The 18,734-nt window shown below is 39.6% G+C and overlaps 1 protein-coding gene across 1 annotated transcript; it reads left to right on the forward strand.

Annotated features, from left to right (window-relative positions):
- The first annotated feature begins 809 nt into the window (after nt 1–809).
- Nucleotides 810–1,951, forward strand: LOC117454275 (ribonuclease-like 3). The gene is made up of 3 exons (XM_034093448.2): nt 810–840; nt 931–997; nt 1,477–1,951. Exon 3 carries the CDS (start codon nt 1,483–1,485, stop codon nt 1,903–1,905), a length of 423 nt encoding a protein of 140 aa, XP_033949339.1. The 5' UTR covers nt 810–840; nt 931–997; nt 1,477–1,482; the 3' UTR covers nt 1,906–1,951.
- The last annotated feature ends 16,783 nt before the right edge of the window (nt 1,952–18,734 follow it).

An 18,734-nucleotide genomic window follows, 5' to 3' on the forward strand; every position in this document is an offset into this window, starting at 1 on the left:
GTTTTTGTAGACTTTTCGTGTACGCATCACTCTTGAGAAGTGATGTGTGCAGCGGTCTGGGAAACAAGCAAAACCACATGCAGCTGCTATACTAACAAATATGAGCTGTGAATTTAATACTCTCAACCTCTGACCAAACACCTACACGTTATCACTCAGACTCAACAGACCTGTGGTATTCCACAGGACGTTGGAGGTGAGTCGTGCAACATTTTTATCAAGTTCTCATCATGTTATTGTGAGTCATGTGGTTTATGACTATCAGCATCTCTAACTTGCAGGTCCAGCATGATGCATATGAATGCTGTTAAGCATTGACCTCAAAGGGAAGAAAGACATCTGTCCTATACTGTACACCTGTCAGATGTTATCAAACCCTTGTGTTTAATTTGAATGTAAAAGCACTTTTAACTGTGTAAACAATATTCTCTATTTTGTTTGTAAAGCGAAACATACTAAATGGAAAAACACGATACTTCACTTTCATATTGTGTCATTGTTATTGATGACATTGTTAAACCGAGCATTTGCCCTATTCGAGGCAATACTGTGTGTCAATCGTTTGCTTAAAAGACTTGAAATGTCAAAAATGATTCATATTTCAGAAGCATGTGTGCAGGTTTGAAAGACTTAGTCAAACTTCAGAGGACGTGTGGTGACTAATGCTATATTGCATAATGTTGTCAAACAGTAAATACTTTGTTTACCTTTGGCCAACGTGATGATTTGGGAGTTTTTTCCCCAATGTGAAGTTGGGCCAAGAAATCAAAGTCCAAAACAACTCCTATAAATGATTCAGCAGTTTGCAGAGACTTCACTTTCATTGTGTTTGTGATTCAGGTAAATATGCCTTTTATGAAACATTAGTATACAATATTTTTAAGACAAACTTGACCAAAAACTTGTTTTCATTTATTTCTACCTTTTCAGCTGCAAGGACTAGACAAAAGGAAGGTGGAAAAACAGTTACCATTCCACATTACAGTAAACTTAAAAGGTTTGTATTTTTTATTACTCTTTTATAATGCAGCAGTCGGTAAGAGTTTAACAGTGATTTTTGTTTTGTTCCTCATGACTGTGTTGGATGTGATATTACCCGATTTCTCTGCAGGTCTGTAACACGTAAAAGCTAAATACAAAAAAAGTATTTTTAGCAACACTCATTAAATATTTATTTGGATTTCTTAAGACACCTTTAATCTCAAAAAAAAATATGTCCAACAAATATATATTTATATTTTAATTCTGCAAAATAGGACAATATTAAAATAATAAAAACCATAAAATGCATTTTTATTATAATTAAATGAGTCCATTGATTTCATTGTACTTGAAACAAGAATAATTTGATAACAGTGATGATGCTACAACACCATGTCTCATACAATGTTATTGCATATGGGAAATATGAATTATTATTAAGTACTTATGCTGCCATTCATTCTCTAACAAAAGTGTTTCCCTCTTTTTCACCAGGGAATCATGAGGATCTCATTTGCTTGTTTGCTGTTGCTTTCTGCTACTGTGAGCTGTCAGAATGAGCCTTACAGAAAGTTTATAAATCAGCACATCAACGTTGGAATGTCTGTAAACAGGTGTGACCAGGTGATAAGGAGTAGAGAGATCACCGAAACTGGCAGTAACACGTGTAAAGACACCAATACCTTCATACTAGCAAGCACCAACGAAGTCAATAAAGTATGTAGGCTTGCAGGAGTGCCATATGGTGTAGGTTTGACCAAAAGCCTCCAACCCTTCCCCATTGTCGTCTGCACACTGAAGAACCAAGGGGCCCATAGACCCCGCTGTCAGTACCGAGGTCGAAGCAGCATCAGGTACATTGCGATCAGATGTCAAGGAGACTTCCCAGTGCACTACGGCAGAGACATTGTGCACCTTGACTAATCATTATACTTTATTCTCAATGAAATAAAATACATTTAAAAGCTTACGATTGTCTTTTTTCTTTTTTAATGCATCAAGGTGTAAAATAATTACAAAAACAGAAAGGCTGCACGTAAAAGTTATATTGGGATTATTGTGGACAATATTGTGATTTGCAAATGCAATATTATAATAAAAATGCTATCATGGGTATACTTGATTATTTATCGAAAGGAAAATGCACAGACTACTCCTCATTTTAAAAGGTATATTTATTTAGTCATTCATCAACAACTAAAGTAACATAAGTTCAAAAACTGGAACATTTCTAAAGCACTGTTTCCAAAATAACAATAAAATATATTGCCCTTTTTCCTGTAGCCCATACTTTGGACTGTGAAACAGCCAATTGCATCATTAGTTTGTTGTCTGATCATACTGTGATTACAGCTATGTTTATTTCACTGGGTTCAAGGCTTTACTGGAATAAACTTGAACTGTGATCAGCAAACATTTAAATAAACATTCAGCCTTAGCTCCAAACGGCGTGTCAACATGCAGCCCTCAGCAGATCTAGGCGTATTATTGGATGTCATCTAATGCCTTTGCCATGGCGACAGATCACTTGCCATCAAACACAATGTTTATGTTACTGCTGTAACACCTATAGAAACAAGCCTGGCCTCCTACAAAAAACGACGGTCGACTGTTCAGCAGCTTAATACGACCCATGGCCACCTTTTAAAGTGTAGCATCTCTAGTGGTCGTGTAAGAAACAACATGCTCCCGTTGATTGCAAACGCTCCGGGGTGTCGTTTATTCACAAATAACCCTCTCTGGAAAATACCGTTGATTTATAACGCTCCTGTGGGTCGAGGTATACAGGCTGGTTGCAACCCTGTCTCCTACAAATTCTCTGTTGCCTTCCACCAGCAGCTGAACCCGGGGGAAAAAGAACCTGTGAGTGAAATGTAAAGCTTTTTGATAAGGTTTAATTAATTAAGTTACAATTGTGCATCTGTGTCTAACCCAGCGTTTCTCAAAGTGTGGGGCGCGCCCCACTGGTGGGGTGCAGAGATGTGATAGGTGGGTCCACATTGCAGAGATGTGATAGGTGGGTCCACATTTATTTATTATTTATACACTGGTGGAATATCAAAACAACGACCCGCCCGGGGTGCAAAACGTATCAATGAAAAGCGACCCTCTACCACACAAAACAACACCTGTAGATAACCCAATTTGTGTTCTTTGAAATTGAAAAGGATATTGCATTGTGTTTGTTACTTTCGTTGCAGTTGTATGTCTTAAGTGTTTATTTTGAAGGCAAGTTTACGCTGTTGACAGTTGTTGTTGCTATGGAAACAAGAAACGTTTCACAGCGGGCGGAACTTGTCATAAAGTCCGCGATAATAAAGCCCACCCATTTAGAGGGAAGATATGATTGGTCAATTGTACTGTCATTTGACATTACTCTCTTTCAGTTACTATAACTGGCCCTCTGTGAATTCATAGCTGGACGTCCAATCAGCTCCTGTCTTCACAGACTCGCAGAGAGGAGCTTCTTTCATTTAACCCTTCACATTCAAACAGAAACTGAATAGGCAGATTCAAAGGATTTATTTCTTTGGAAATGTTATTTTAAATACAATTTAATCAAGTTATTTTTGGTAAAACTATTGACAAATATTACTAAAAACATATTTAAAAAATATATATAAAGAAAAATATAATTTGTTTTAATGTTTTTAAATATTATTTTGTAGAATATCTTAGGCCCTCAGAGACAGGCTCGCCACTGGTAAAAATCTCTCATACACACGTGTGAAACGCTCTCACAGACACACACAACAGCGTTGCAGTCGGGAAGAAAAGCAATGTGGAGTGAGAGAGCGAGAGAGCAAGAGAGAGAGCACACCTTTATCTATTTAATAAAGTTGTACAAAATAAAGTAAGAAATCATTCCAATGTGTACTATAGGACAGTAAAAAGTTTAAAAGGGGAGTGATTAGTCAAATATGCATAAATAAAAAGAAAGAATGCTAACTAGGTAACATAAGATAAGAATAAACAAGTTTAAATGATTTGTTGTGATCATATTCTAAAGATGTTTGGATTATTGAAAAGTATACAGCTCCCTTTCATCTGAGTGTTGAGAGCTGTGTCCATACATTCATGTTGGGCTCAAAGTAGGGCTGCTCGATTATGGCAAAAATCATAATCTCGATTATTTGGGTCAATAATTGATATCACGATTATTAAAAACGATTAACCATTTACTTTGAAAAACATCAATTTATTGAAGAAAATAATTTGAAAAGTATGTTTTTAACAGTTGATTACCCTGAACTTTAAGTATAATTCAACTGAAAAACCTATTTAAAAAATAAATAAAATCGTTTTATTTCGATTATGTTGTTTTCATAATCGTTGCAAGCCAAAATCGTAATTGCGATTAAAATACGATTTAATTGAGCAGCCCTAGCTCAAAGTGCACCAGATTGATGCATTCAACTTCAACATTTAAAAAAAATCTTCCTGGGGGTGCATGCCCCCGGACCCTCGAGGATGTGACGTCCACCACCAAATAAAGCAGGTTAAAATAATTAAATTGCATACATTTTATTTTAGTAAACACTGAAAACGGGTCCCACAGAAAAAAAAAGAGGAGTAAAAGTAGCTCACGACTTGTTTTATTTTTTTAAAGTAACCCTCATCCTAAAAAAGGTTGGAGACCCCTGTTATAGAACGATACATTTGACAATTTTAAGCTTGGCCTACCATTTTATTGGAGCGATGAGGAACAGGTGGGGCTTGAAAAGGCCCACCTGTTCAAAGTGGGGAATGACAGAAAAAGTTTGAGAACCACTGGTCTAACCAGTTACAGTACTTTTCTCCAGATTGCTGGTTGGAGCGCCACGATCCAAACACCAGAACCAGGTGAATGTTACAGGTGTCGTTCACCAGTGTGATCTTTCTACAACATCCGAGCGCTGCCAGCCCATTTAGTTTAATAATAAAGGTTTGTTTTCCTGTTTAATCTGAATGTTTGTATTTTTATGTGATGAAATCAATTACAATAGGTACAATTTTGAACTAAACTTAACTTAGTCTGTACATGCATATTCATACTTTTACACTATATTTCAGATGTTAATATTGTACTTGCAGCTGGTTACTTTTCAGGGAACATTTTCAATAAAAACATTGTAAAGTGTCTTTATGTACCATGAAACAAAGTCTATAAATAAGGTGTACTATTAAAATGTTGACGCTGAAAGAAATCAAATTATTTGATCCAATAAAATCAAAGGTTAGAGAAATGTCCACAAAATAAATAGAGATTTGATTCCCAGCTATTTTGCTTTTGTTTTCTTTTTATATGCCATTAATCATACTACAAACCATCATATGTAATATGCTACACTACACACACAGAGCAGTTTGCTGCTTATACATTGTTGCATTAGTATCAGCAACCTAAAGTCATTTCTTTTTTTTTTTTCTTTTTTTTTTTACCTTTTATATAAATCTTTTTATTAGTTTTCGCACAGATATCAAACAGACATTTTCAAGACATTACATGTAAAATACTGTTTTTTTCCTAGTACAGTTGACAAATAAACACGAACCCCAATACCCCGCAATCTCATTCACACAAACATACAAGGGGGGGGCAAGGAAATAAAGACAAAATTAAATAAAGGGTGAATATTAAATAGTATTTAAAAGAAAAAGGGGGGGGGATGCTCTGCTGAGAATTAAGTATTGGTTTCTTCACCAATAGTAAGGGTGTCAATAGGCGCATTCACACTGCGGTACTTTTCCCACAAAGGTTCATGCGAACTTAGTTCATGATCGCGTTCACACCAAAAAGAGCCGGTACTAAAATTAGTTCATGCGAACCTTTTTACCCCCTCGAAAGTCCCTGCTAGAGAGCAGGGACTTTCAAGCGGCTCTTTTGTGAGAAAAGAGCTATATTTCTGATTGGCTGGGCGGATTGCAAACCACGCCCCGTAAAACTCCCAAAAAGTGTTGTGAAGCCTCCATTTTATTATCCTCGCATTAGCATTATTAGCATTAGCATTAGCCCAGCGCAGAAACGCAGAGAGACTAACTTATGGCAACACAAAATAAAACATGGGAGCGGTGGAGATGAGGAGGTGTCGGCGTTCTGGCGATTTACTCGGAAGGCTTCAGTAGAAGCTGCTGGGACTCCCAGCAGCTTCTACTGAAGCCAGACCCCAACTCCGGGGACTTCCGGCCGGGGACTTTGGGCGGCAGTATACGCCGTGAAGTGGTTTGCGGCCTGCCAGTAAGCCCAAAGCAGAAAAAGAAGAAGTGACGTCAGCGGCTTCATTTGCCTAATCCACCCCCAGGGACTTTTTCCGGTGTGAACGCGATCTGTACTTAGTTCATGCGAACTAAAGAATTCGCATGAACTAAGTTTGCATGAACCTTTGTGGGAAAAGTACCGCAGTGTGAATGCGCCTAATGTGGTCCAGAAAAGGCTGCCAGTTATCATGGAACGTCGTCAGGGCGCCCCTAAGGGAGAACCTAATCCTCTCAAGCCTGACGCAATACAGGATTTCATGAATCCATCTATTATGGGTGGGAGGGGAGGAATGTATCCATTTAAGGAGAATAAGCCTCCTGGCAAGCAGAGTAGTGAATGCTATAACTCGTTTTGAGGTAATGGGTGCATTGGGCATCAGAGGAATTCCGAAAAGGGCAGTGAGGGGGCTAGGATCCACTGTCTCACCTAAGACCTCCCTAAGTGAATCAAATATTGCAGACCAGAACTCCGATAGTTTAGGGCACGAGCAAAACATGTGCATGTAGTCAGCCGGAGATTGTTTACATCTATTACATGTGTCAGACCTGTCAGGGTATATCTTGGCCAGCTTAGCGTTAGTGTAATGTACTCTGTGCAGAATCTTGCACTGCAGTAAGCTATGCCTTGCACATATAGAAGAGGTGTGTACCAGGTCTAGTATACGTCCCCACTGATCATCTGACATGTAAATCCCAAGGTCCTGGTCCCATAAGGGAATTTAAGCAAGTAGGATTTATCTTAAATTTTTTATTATATATGCTAAAACAATGTTGGACACCGTAATCTTCTCTGGTCCCCTCCCCAATCTGATCAATGATGACATGTATAGCCGCATGTCATCATTTCAGCGCTGGTTGTCTTGGTGGTGCCCAGCAAACAATGTGGGCTTCGTAAATAATTGGACAGCCTTCTGGGGAAAACCTGGTCTGATTAAGAGAGACGGCATTCATCCTACTTTGGAAGGTGCAAATCTCATTTCGGCAAACATTTCAGGGCTTTGTGGACGTAATCCATGACAAACTGGAGTTGAGACCAGGAGGCGGAGTCGCAGTCTTACACGCTTCTCTGCGCTCTCTCCTAGGCAGTCATCCATAGGAATCCCGAACCCAATAAAATACCCAATAATAACGGTGTGTGTGTCTGCCCAAGGACAATTTAAGGTAAAACCTAATAGAGGTGTCATACATATTAATAACCTAATAAAAGTAAATGTAACAACTACTACAGTGCAACAAAACAGGAAGATTAAATGTGGTCTCTTAAACATAAGATCTCTAGCATCTAAAGCAATATTGGTAAATGATTTAATATCAGATTATAATATTGATATATGCTGTCTCACTGAAACTTGGTTGAGACATGAAGAATATGTCAGCATAAATGAGGCCACTCCACCCAGCCATATCAACACTCATATTGCTTGAGGCACGGGCCGAGGAGGTGGAGTTGCAGCAATCTTTGATTCAAGTTTACTTATCAATACTAAACCAAAATTAAATTATACCTCCTTTGAAAGCCTCGTTTTTAGTCCTACGCATCCCTGGACAACTTTTCAGCCAATCTTATTTGTTACAGTGTACCGTGCACCAGGTCCTTATTCAGAATTCCTATCAGAATTCTCTGAGTTTTTATCAACTTTGGTACTTAAAACAGATAAAGTAATTATCGTAGGTGACTTTAATATTCATGTTGACGACGTTAAAAATAGCCTTACTGTTGCATTTAACTCTATAGTAGATTATATTGGTTTCCGTCAGAGTGTAAATAAACCAAAATGTAAGGAAGAGATTCCACCAATACTTAACTCGATAGGATGTCTGCATGTAAGGGAGGAAACTTATACAAAATGTACACCACCCCAAATTGATTATGTTGTTGATAGTGCTACAGATGCGCTGCGAATAAAATTAGACTCTGTTGCTCCTTTGAAAAAGAAGAAAATAAAACAACATAGATTAGCTCCATGGCATAATGCCGAAACCCGCAAAATAAAGCAAAAGTCTAGACAACTTGAAAGGATATGGCGTTCCACTAAACTTGAAGAATCTCGTTTAATTTGGCATATTACTCTCAATGAATATAAGAAAGCGAGAGCAGCCTACTACTCTTCATTAATAGATGAGAATAAGAATAATGCAAGATTTCTTTTCAGCACTGTAGCCAGGCTGACAGAGAGCCACAGCTCGATTGAGCCTTCTATTCCCATAGCACTCAGTAGTAATGATTTTATGTGCTTTTTTAACGATAAAATTGTTACTCTTAGAAACAAAATTAATGACCTCTTGCCTTTGACCAGTATAGTGTTATCAACAGCTCCCGGAAAACGTAAGTTCTAATATTACACTAGATAGTAAACTAGAATGCTTTTCAGCCATAAACCTTGAACAATTAAATTCAATGATTCTCTCTTCTAAACCATCAACGTGCATGTTATACCCAATTCCAACTAAGCTGTTGAAGGAAGTTTTTCCATTAATTAGCACTTCTTTATTAAATATTATGAATATGTCTTTATTATCAGGCTATGTTCCACAATCATTCAAAGTAGCAGTGATAAAACCGCTTCTTAAAAAGCACAACCTCGATCCAGAGGTTTTAGCCAACTATAGACCTATTTCTAATCTTCCGTTCCTCTCAAAGATTCTCGAGAAAGCGGACGCAAAACAGTTGTGTGATTACTTAAAAAACAATGATTTATTTGAAGATTTTCAGTCTGGCTTTAGAACGCATCATAGCACAGAGACAGCTCTGGTTAAAGTCACAAATGACATTCTAATAGCCTCAGACAAGGGACATGTTTTGCTCGATCTCAGTGCTGCATTTGATACTATCGACCATGATATCCTATTGCAAAGACTAGAGCACTTAGTTGGCATACAGGGAACTGCTTTAGGCTGGTTTAGGTCCTATCTATCTGAACGCTCTCAGTTTGTACGTGTTAACGATGAATCTTCCACGCAAACCAAAGTTAGCCATGGAGTGCCACAGGGCTCAGTGCTCGGACCTATTTTGTTCACATTATATATGCTTCTGTTAGGCAATATTATAAGGAATCATTCTGTAAACTTTCATTGTTATGCGGATGATACTCAACTATATTTATCAATCAAGCGTGATGAAAATAATCATCTAAATAAAATATAAGACTGCCTTAAGGACTTAAAAACGTGGATGACCTTAAACTTTTTGATGTTAAACACGACCAAAACTGAAGTTATTGTACTTGGCCCGAAGAATCTACAAAACAAATTATCTAAAGATATACTAACTATGGATGGCATTAATTTGGCCTCCAGTGAGACTGTAAGGAATCTTGGTGTTATATTTGATCAGGATTTATCCTTTAACGCCCACATAAAATCAATTTCAAGGACCGCCTACTTCCATCTACCAGGGTTTCTGCTAGGATTTTTTCTCGCCGGTCAAATGTCCGGGCAGAATTTATTTTACCGGACTAATTTGAAACTTACCGGTCATATTTCAATAATAATAATAATAGTTGTGTAGCAGAGTTTCCGTTAGCAGGTAATTACCGGACTATGAGCAGATATGCTTCAGTTTAAAACTCAGTTCACGGGGCTCATTTTTATATTGCTTCAGTTTATAATCGTAACAGATCGAAAAATTCAGATTCATTTTTCAATAAATGATTCCACAAACAACAAACAACATAATTATTACATTCAAACAAACTACTTGTAGTAGATAACGTACATTATTCAGAAATTTACATCAACTTTGAATAATAACACGGGAGAAACGGATCCTCTCTTTTCCCCTCGCCCTCCCTCTCTCTCCTGACAGCACGTCAGTTTCTCATGCAGCTCCTGCAGCTCGCTAAACAGAGGGCGGGGCTTCAGGTGATTATGCAGAGCTGCGTGTCTCCAGACTCAGCAGCTGATCTGATCTCTCTCTCGTCGGGTTACACTTCACTCGCGTTTATGTCCATATCGATCAGATCCAGCTCTCCTGATCGGCCTTTATAGAGAGCACCGATCAAACTATTAAGAGTGAATATCGGCCGATAATGACCGGCGGCCGATCGATCGGAGCCTCCCTAATTATTACCAGACATTTTGACCGTCAGGTTTTGAATTTACCGTTTTTTTATAAATTTTACCAGCTATAAACCGGTAATTACCGGCTAACGGAAACCCTGCCATCTACGTAACATTTAAAAAATCAGGCATATCTTGCCTCAAAACGATGCAGAGAAACTAGTCCATGCATTTAAAATTCTTCTTCTCGCCTACAAAGCCCTTAATGGGCAGGCGCCATCTTACCTTAAAGAACTCATTATACCCTACTGTCCTACTAGGGCATTGCGTTCCAAGAATGCAGGGTTGTTGGTTGTTCCTAGAGACTCTAAAAGTACAATGGGAGCCAGAGCCTTTTCTTATCAAGCTCCACATTTGTGGAATCAGCTTCCAGTTTGTGTTCGGGCGGCAGACACCCTATCCGTTTTTAAGAGTGCGCTTAAGACCTTCCTTTATGATAAAGCTTATAGTTAGGGCTGATTAGATTCAGCCCCTAGTTTTGCTGATATAGGCTTAGTTTGTCAGGGGACATCTTACTTCTTCCTTCTCTCTGTCTATACCTGTGTACTCTCATGTTCCGATTAACCCAGCTTCCCCACATTTCTTTCTTTTTGGTGTTTATATACGCCGGGATCCGGAGTCATGGATGATCCTGCGGTCCTGTGTCCTGGATCGTGAGCCCTGGATCGCGAGTCGTGGCTGTGGTCCTGGATCATCGGTCCTGGATGGATATCCTCGTGGATTCATCTTCCTATTATACACACATGCATTTCCAAACATTTGGACTACCTATGTTGCAAATATATTATCTTTTCAATTTACACACGGCATCTATTGCACGTCTGTCCATCCTGGGAGAGGGATCCCTCCTCTGTTGCTCTCCTTGAGGTTTCTCCCATTTTTCCCTTTAAACTGTGGGTTTTCTCCGGAAGTTTTTCCTTGTACGATGTGAGGGTCTAAGGACAGAGGGTGTCGTATTGTCATACTGATATTCTGTACACACTGTGAAGACCACTGAGACAAATGTAACATTTGTGATATTGGGCTATATAAACATTGATTGATTGATTGATTGATTGATTGATTGATTGATTGATTGATTGATTGATTGATTGATTGATTGGTTGATTGATTGATTGATTGATTGATTGATTATATATAATGGAGGTGAGCTTCCTTGAATCGGTCTTAAGTGATAAGAAAGAATCAATTATCGAATCAGGAGGCCGGCCTGGAAATTGGGGGTATTTCTTTTCCACAAAGTGCCTGATCTGAAAGAATGGGAACAAGTGAGAACTTGGAAGGTCAAATGTGTTGGCTGAATCTGTAAACGAAGGGAAAACACCACCAGCATAAAGGTCGTTAATAGACCGCAGGCCTTTGTCTGACCAAGTCCGAAAGACAGGATCCGAGCACGACGCGAGGAAAAGGTGATTGCGATAGACCGGGGCTAGACCTGATGACACTTGTATGCCAAACTGCTTCCTAAACTGACCCCAAATCTTTACGGTGTTAGTTACAATCGGATTGCGAGCAACTTGTTTAATTGGAAATGGCAATTGAGAACATACCACCGACCAAAGTGGGAGACCCGAAGAGGAAGCCTCCATCTGGGCCCATCGAGGGTGTTCGCCCTGTGCCAAATTAGTGTTCCACAAAAGAAGCTTATTAATATTACATGCCCAATAATATTGGCGGAGATTAGGCAGGGCCAGGCCACCTTCAGACTTAGGGAGTTGAATAACTACTCTTCTGATACGAGCCCTCTTGTTGCACCATAAAAAGAGTTAATCTGCTGGTCAAGTGCTGAGAAAAAGGATTTATTTATAAATATTGGAATGTGTTGGAAGGAATATAAGAACTGAGGTAGCACCACCATTTTTATCAAATTAATGCGTCCCATTAAGGAGAAAGGCAAGGAGGACCATCTAGCTAAGTCTGCTTTGAAGCACTCTACTAATGGACTAAGGTTCTTGGCAAAAAGCTCTGTAAACGATTTAGTAATATGGATACCCAGGTATTTGAATCCCTCTGAGACCTTATTAAAAGGAAAGAGAGCTTGGGGAAGTTTTTCAGCAAGGGTGTTAACAGGGAAATATTCGCTTTTCTGGAGGTTGAGTTTGTAGCCAGATAGCTTTTTAAATTGCTCTAAAATGCTTAGAATTATAGGAAGGGAGGACGATGGGCTGGAAATGTACAGTAAAAGGTCATCTGCATACAAAGAGAGCTTATGCAAAAAACCAAAGCGCGTGATGCCCCTAAATCCTTCCTCACTACGAAGCCATAAGGCTAGAGGCTCGACGGCGAGCGCAAATAATGACGGAGATAGAGGGCAACCCTGCCTATTCCCGCGAGAGAGCGAGAACAGACCAGACTTAACACCGTTGACGTTAACTGAAGCTACCGGAGATGTATAGAGGAGTTGAATCCATGAAACAAAGTCCCTGCTGAAACGAAATGTGTTAAGTACATAGAACAGATATCCCCACTCTACTCTGTCGAATGCCTTTTCCGCATCCAAAGAGAGAACAACTTCAGGGGAACTAGTAGAGGGAGAAAAAATAATGTTAAACAACCTTCTGGTATTAAAAAATGACTGTCGTCCTGAGATAAAGCCTGTCTGGTCGGAATCGATCAGGCCCGGTATCACCCTCTGGAGACGGCTAGATAGAACCTTAGCCATGATCTTAAAGTCTACGTTTAAAAGGGATATCGGCCTATAACTGCCACACAAGAGTGGGTCCTTGTCTTTCTTCAACAGTAGAGTGATTGATGCCTCAGACAAAGTAGGTGGTAACTGGCCTTTCAGAAAGGCATCATTGAATACTCTCACCAGGATCGGAGAAAGTACAGAACAAAAAGTTTTTAAAAACTCTGTGGAGTAGCCATCAGGACCAGGCGATTTACCGCTCTGTAAAGATTTGATAGCCTCTGTTACTTCAGAGATGGTCAACGGAGCTCCCAGATCACCAGAACCTCTTCCATCAACTTGGGGATAAGCTAGAGTGTCTAAGGGGTTAGGGTTGTCCCAATCCTGTGGAGTAGACTCTGAAGTGTATAATTCAGAATAGTAGTCTGAGAAGATATTACTGATTTCAGCAGGGTCTGTTGTAATATCACCTGTTGGCGACTTCACTCTAGGGATCAACCTGGAGGCACCGGCCACTCGCGATTGATATGCAAGTAGTTTGCCTGCCTTATCTCCCTGCTCAAAAAATCGTTGCCTGGTTTGCAGAAGTTGCCTCTCGATCTTACCAGTTGATAACAGATCATATTGAGATTGAAGCTGAAGCCGTTTTTTATACAAAATAGAGTTGGGATTAACCGAGTATTGGCTGTCTACATTTCGGATATCAGCTGAAATTTCTGTCAATTTGGATTGCTCCGATTTCCTGAAATGTGAGACAAAAGAAATGATCTGCCCACGAAGATAAACCTTAAAGGACTTCCAGAGTATATCACTACCAATATTCAGAGTGTCGTTTATCTCAAAGAAAAATGTGATTTGTGTTGCAAGAATAGCCTTAAATTAGGGTTCGGACAGTAAATGAGGACTAAATCTCCAGAATTTAGAGGGTGGTCTACCATGGGGAAAATTGATTTCTACAGAAGTGGGTGCATGGTCGGAGATAACTATGCTATGGTATTCACAGGAAAGAATGTTATCTAATAGTTTATCGACAAGTAAGAAGAAGTCTATCCGAGAGTAAGTGTGGTGGACATGTGAAAAGAAAGAGAAAACTTTACTGGAAGGAAACTTAGTCCTCCACTGGTCCCTCAAGCCCAGCTGGTCGGCGTGACATTTTAAGACTTTGGTCGATTTAGTAAACTGCTTAGTGGACGATCTATCAAGCTCTATATCCTGGACCAGATTAAAGTCACCTCCAATTATAATTTGATGCTCATTGAGATTAGGTATAGAAGTAAAGAATTTGGATATGAATTTGTCATCGTCCCAATTCGGAGCATATAGCGAGGCCAGGACCACAGGTGTATTTTGTAATTTGCCAGATACTATAACGTACCGGGCGTTCGGATCAGATATAGCAGTGTTTAGTTCAAAGGCAATATCCCTGTGTATAATGATAGCTGCCCCTCTAGCCCTCTCGGAAAACCTCGAATGAAACAAGTGACCCACCCACGGCCTCTTGACGCGAGACATTTCCGCCGTACGGAGGTGTGTCTCTTGTAAAAAGCAGATGTCTCCTCTAACTAAGGTAATTTCTAACAGCATATCAGTCACAGGAGTCATGTTTCTGCAAAACAAGTACTTTTACTTTTGATACTTGAGGACTTTACTGTATATGCAGGAATTGTCTTTGATTTGTACCCAAAATATCTGAGTAAACTTCAACATAAAATACTTATACTGTAACTGTGGCTGCACAGTGAGCTTAACTTGTTTGTGTTTTCCAGAGTTCCTTCACAGTAAAGGCATAAACAACCAGTGGATGGGAGTGAGAGTGGCGAGCCAGGGTCCTGGTAAAAATGTAATGGTAAGCTAAACACCTCATGTTGATATAAAGAAATAAAAAAATTCATTTTTTCATCTTTCCCTTGTTAGACTCGTGCTCATCGGTACAAGCAATGGAGCCCTCATGGAATATGTTCCTAACTTAATGACGGGTCAATGTTACCTCTTAGGAGAAGACCTGCAGGTCGGGAAGGAGGACAGGACGTGGAGGAGGGTCGTTTGTGATTATGAACACCTGAGCAGACGACAGAAAGATCATGATTGGTTTGAATACTGCCAACAGGGTCATGGAGCATCTTTTGCAAAAGACAACACATCTCTGATATTTGGGGCACCAGGAGCGTATCAGTGGAAAGGTAAAAAGAAAACTTCCAGCTCTTGTTTCATTCACCAAAATGAACGAGCATATATGCCAGACTGAGTGGAAATGAACTTAATTATTTAATCATTTATTGCATCCCAAGAAATAGAAACACAATTATTATTCAATGCACTTTTCAACATGAAACCCAATATAATGGATGCTGGTCCTCATAAAATGGCATTTTTGCACATCTCTTAATACTCACCATCTTCCCCAGCTTTCCTGTGGCTGGCAATCCAAGCACTGGATGAAGATGTTATTTCTTAAAAAATGGGCAACAAATATATTCATTGATTTTTTTTAAAGGCTTAGAAATTACCTTAAACATCTGAGTGCTCTAGTTATTTACCACCAGGAGTAATTAGAGCATTTGTCAGAGGTTTTAAGCCTGAAGCTATATTTAATCAGATTTGATATAATCAATAAATGCAATTGCTTTATTCATGTACATTAAAGCTTTAATTGTCTTTGATAGGGCCTAAGACCAGGCTTAAAACCCGAGGGCATCGAGCTTTCGCAGCGGCTGGCCCTAGGCTCTGGAATACTTTGCCCCTCCATGTGAGGTCGGCCCAGACCCTGGGGTTTTTTTAATCAACACTTAAAACTCACTTTTTCTCTCTGGCTTTTGTTTAACTATTTATTTATTTAGTTATCCTCAGAATTGATACTATTTTTAATATTATTAAATGTTATTAATATTATTGGGGTTTTATGGGGTTTCAGTTTTTTATGATTAGTAGGTTGGGGGCGGGGAGACCTTGGAGAAGGTTCTGACTGGACTGACTGGTTGCTACGTCTGGTTGCTTGGAGCTGAGTTGGTATAACCCTGAATTAGATTAGAACATTTTAGAAATATGAGGAATAACCTCTTGGTTTTATAAACCGTTTTGTAATTACTTCTTGATCCATTTTTGGATCTCTGCTGGGTTTTCTTTTAAAACCTTAAACCCCCCCCTTGGGCTTGGTCCCTCCCCTCTCCCTCTGCGGATCTAAGGTCCGGTAGAGGGAGATGGGGCACAGAGTCGCTTATCCAGGCGGAGGAGTGCATCTGACGAAGAGATAGGTTGTTGTGCTCTCTATCTCTGTTTCTTATCCTACATTTTCACCCTGGACTAGAGGGAAAGCGTTCTTGGACGCCTTCTCAGCTCTGTTTCTTACTATATTCTTCCTACCCCGTTTACCTTGAACTATTCTAAGAAAGTGTGTTGACGTTGACTCGTTGGGCCTTTCCTCCTGTACTTGTTTGTTCCCCAGTTCTTTCCTTTAACTGAATCTAGGAGAGGGCATTTAGGCCTCTCTACTTCCTTCTTTTGATTAGATTAGTTTTTCACCCCCTTTCCCTTGAACTAATTTATACGGGAGAGTGCATTTACGTAGTTACGTTGTGCCTCTCGGCGTATACTTTGACTTTCTGTCTCTTTGGAGCGTGCTAGTACGTTGGAAACGTTGGGCTTTTTCACTGTTGTCCCTCTTCACCAGTATCCCATGTCCCCTCTTAATAATTTGGGTCTTCATAATTTCCACCCTATTCTAAGGAGAAGCATGATGGTGCCTTTTCTTTTCAATTTCTGGCTTTGTGTTTCTTCACCTCTTACTCGTTTAATATTTAGGAGAGTGCATCTACGTAGTCACGTTGTGCCTCTCTTCCTCTGTTTCTGGCTATTCTTTTCATACCCTTGTTTCTCTGAGAAGAGAAGAAATACTATTCTAAAAAGGAGCTGACACATGGTGTCTCTTCACTTGTACACTTGAGGAGTCAGAGTTCATATGGTGAGGGATTCCATGAGCGATATGCGCCGGCCTGTGCCTTTACCTTGGACTTCTAATAGAACTGCTCGGGTCTTGATAGATTGAGTGGGGAAGTTCATGAGATCTTTCTAGAGGGTTATCAAGAATAACTTTTATCCAATGACCTTTTCCCTCTCTGTCTGTGTCTGTGTATTCTCTTGTTCCGATTAACCCAGCCAAATCTTTTTTCTTGTTTTGTATCTATATCTACGCCGGGATCCGGAGTCGAGGCTGATCCTCTTGCTGTAGTCCTGTGTCTTGGATCCTCTATCCTGAGTTCTGGATTAAGTCGTGGACTTCGGGTCGTGGCTGAACCTGTCTCTGCGGTCCTGCCTTGGGTCTCGTCATGCTGCTTCCACAGGATTGTAGCTGACATCCTCGTGGATTCATCTTCTTCTTACAGACACATGCATTTCCTAACATTCGGTCTATATGCTGTAAAATGTATTATCTCTTCGATTTACACACGGCATCTATTGCACGTATGTCCGTCCTGGGAGAGGGATCCCTCCTCTGTTGCTCTCCCTGAGGTTTCTCCCATTTTTTCCCCTTAAACTGTTTTCTCTGGAAGTTTTTCCTTGTACGATGTGAGGGTCTAAGGATAGAGGGTGTCGTTTTTCTCATACTGATATTCTGAACAATCTGTGCTGTTGTATTTGCTGTAAAGTGTCTCTATTGTAGGCTATTTTTATTATTTGTAAAGCACTTTGGCTCGACCAAAAATCGTTTATAAATGTGCTATATAAATAAAACTTGATTTGATTTGATTTGAAAGAGATGCAGAAGGGAGTAGCATTGTTCAGGTGTGTGTGTGTGTGTGTGTGTGTGTGTGTGTGTGTGTGTGTGTGTGTGTGTGTGTGTGTGTGTGTGTGTGTGTGTGTGTGTGTGTGTGTGTGTGTGTGTGTGTGTGTGTGTGTGTGTGTGTGTGTGTGTGTGTGTGTGTGTGTGTGTGTGTGTGTGTGTGTGTGTGTGTGTGTGTGTGTGTGTGTGTGTGTGTGATTATTTGCTCCCCTCAGGTCACTTTTTATGTCCTATACTCGCAACATCTGGCATCTCTTTGAGTACAAAAGATGTGAATGTCACCCTGCAACTTGAAACGTCAGTAGGTTTATCACGTTGGAAACTTGCATACAAGTTGTTGTTTTTCTAAGTTCTGTGGATGAATAAATAAAAATGTGTTATGCCTGTGATGCAGGTCGAGTGTGCAGACTATACAACCAATTGAGGTGTTAGCCAGAGTAGTTTTTAAACTAGAGCTGCAAGTATGGGTATGTAGAGTTGCTTTTTTAAATGTATTTTAAATTGAGTTATTTCACAAATATTTTATAGTTTCATAAATACGTGTTATCATTTCAAGACAAATGTAAATTACCCATCCATTTTTATGATCATGCTATTTTTAAGTGGAGAACAACAGTTAAAATTGATTTTTTTTAAAGCTATTTGCAAAAACCGTTGGTCTTAAAAATGTTTTTATATGCTTTTGAATAATCAAATAATGTAACATCGTGGTGTATCATTGTTTTTCAGACTAGCCAGACCTTCTCAAGTGTCACTTGGTAAACACTTGCTTCTCTTCTGTTAGAACTAATGGATTAATCTCAAAACCTTTCCCCTTACACCGTGGTGTGAGGCAAGGGTGTCCAGTTAGTCCCCTACTTTTTATCATGGCTCTAGAACCATTAGCCTGTGCAATTCCCTCTAATGGTGACATACATGGTGTGAACATTCATGGACACGATTTCAAATTAAATATGTACGCTGACGATATACTTCTTACTTTGAGCAAGCCAGCACTCTCTATACCCGCAGTTCTTGATATGATACATTTATTTGGCAGCTTCTCTGAAG

Source organism: Pseudochaenichthys georgianus, chromosome 10, assembly GCF_902827115.2.
Source record: "Pseudochaenichthys georgianus chromosome 10, fPseGeo1.2, whole genome shotgun sequence".
Taxonomy (NCBI): Eukaryota; Metazoa; Chordata; class Actinopteri; order Perciformes; family Channichthyidae; genus Pseudochaenichthys; species Pseudochaenichthys georgianus.

Bases quoted from the DNA above. Each gene is read 5' to 3' on its own strand.
- LOC117454275 (XM_034093448.2), top strand. From the start codon at position 1,483: ATGAGGATCTCATTTGCTTGTTTGCTGTTGCTTTCTGCTACTGTGAGC.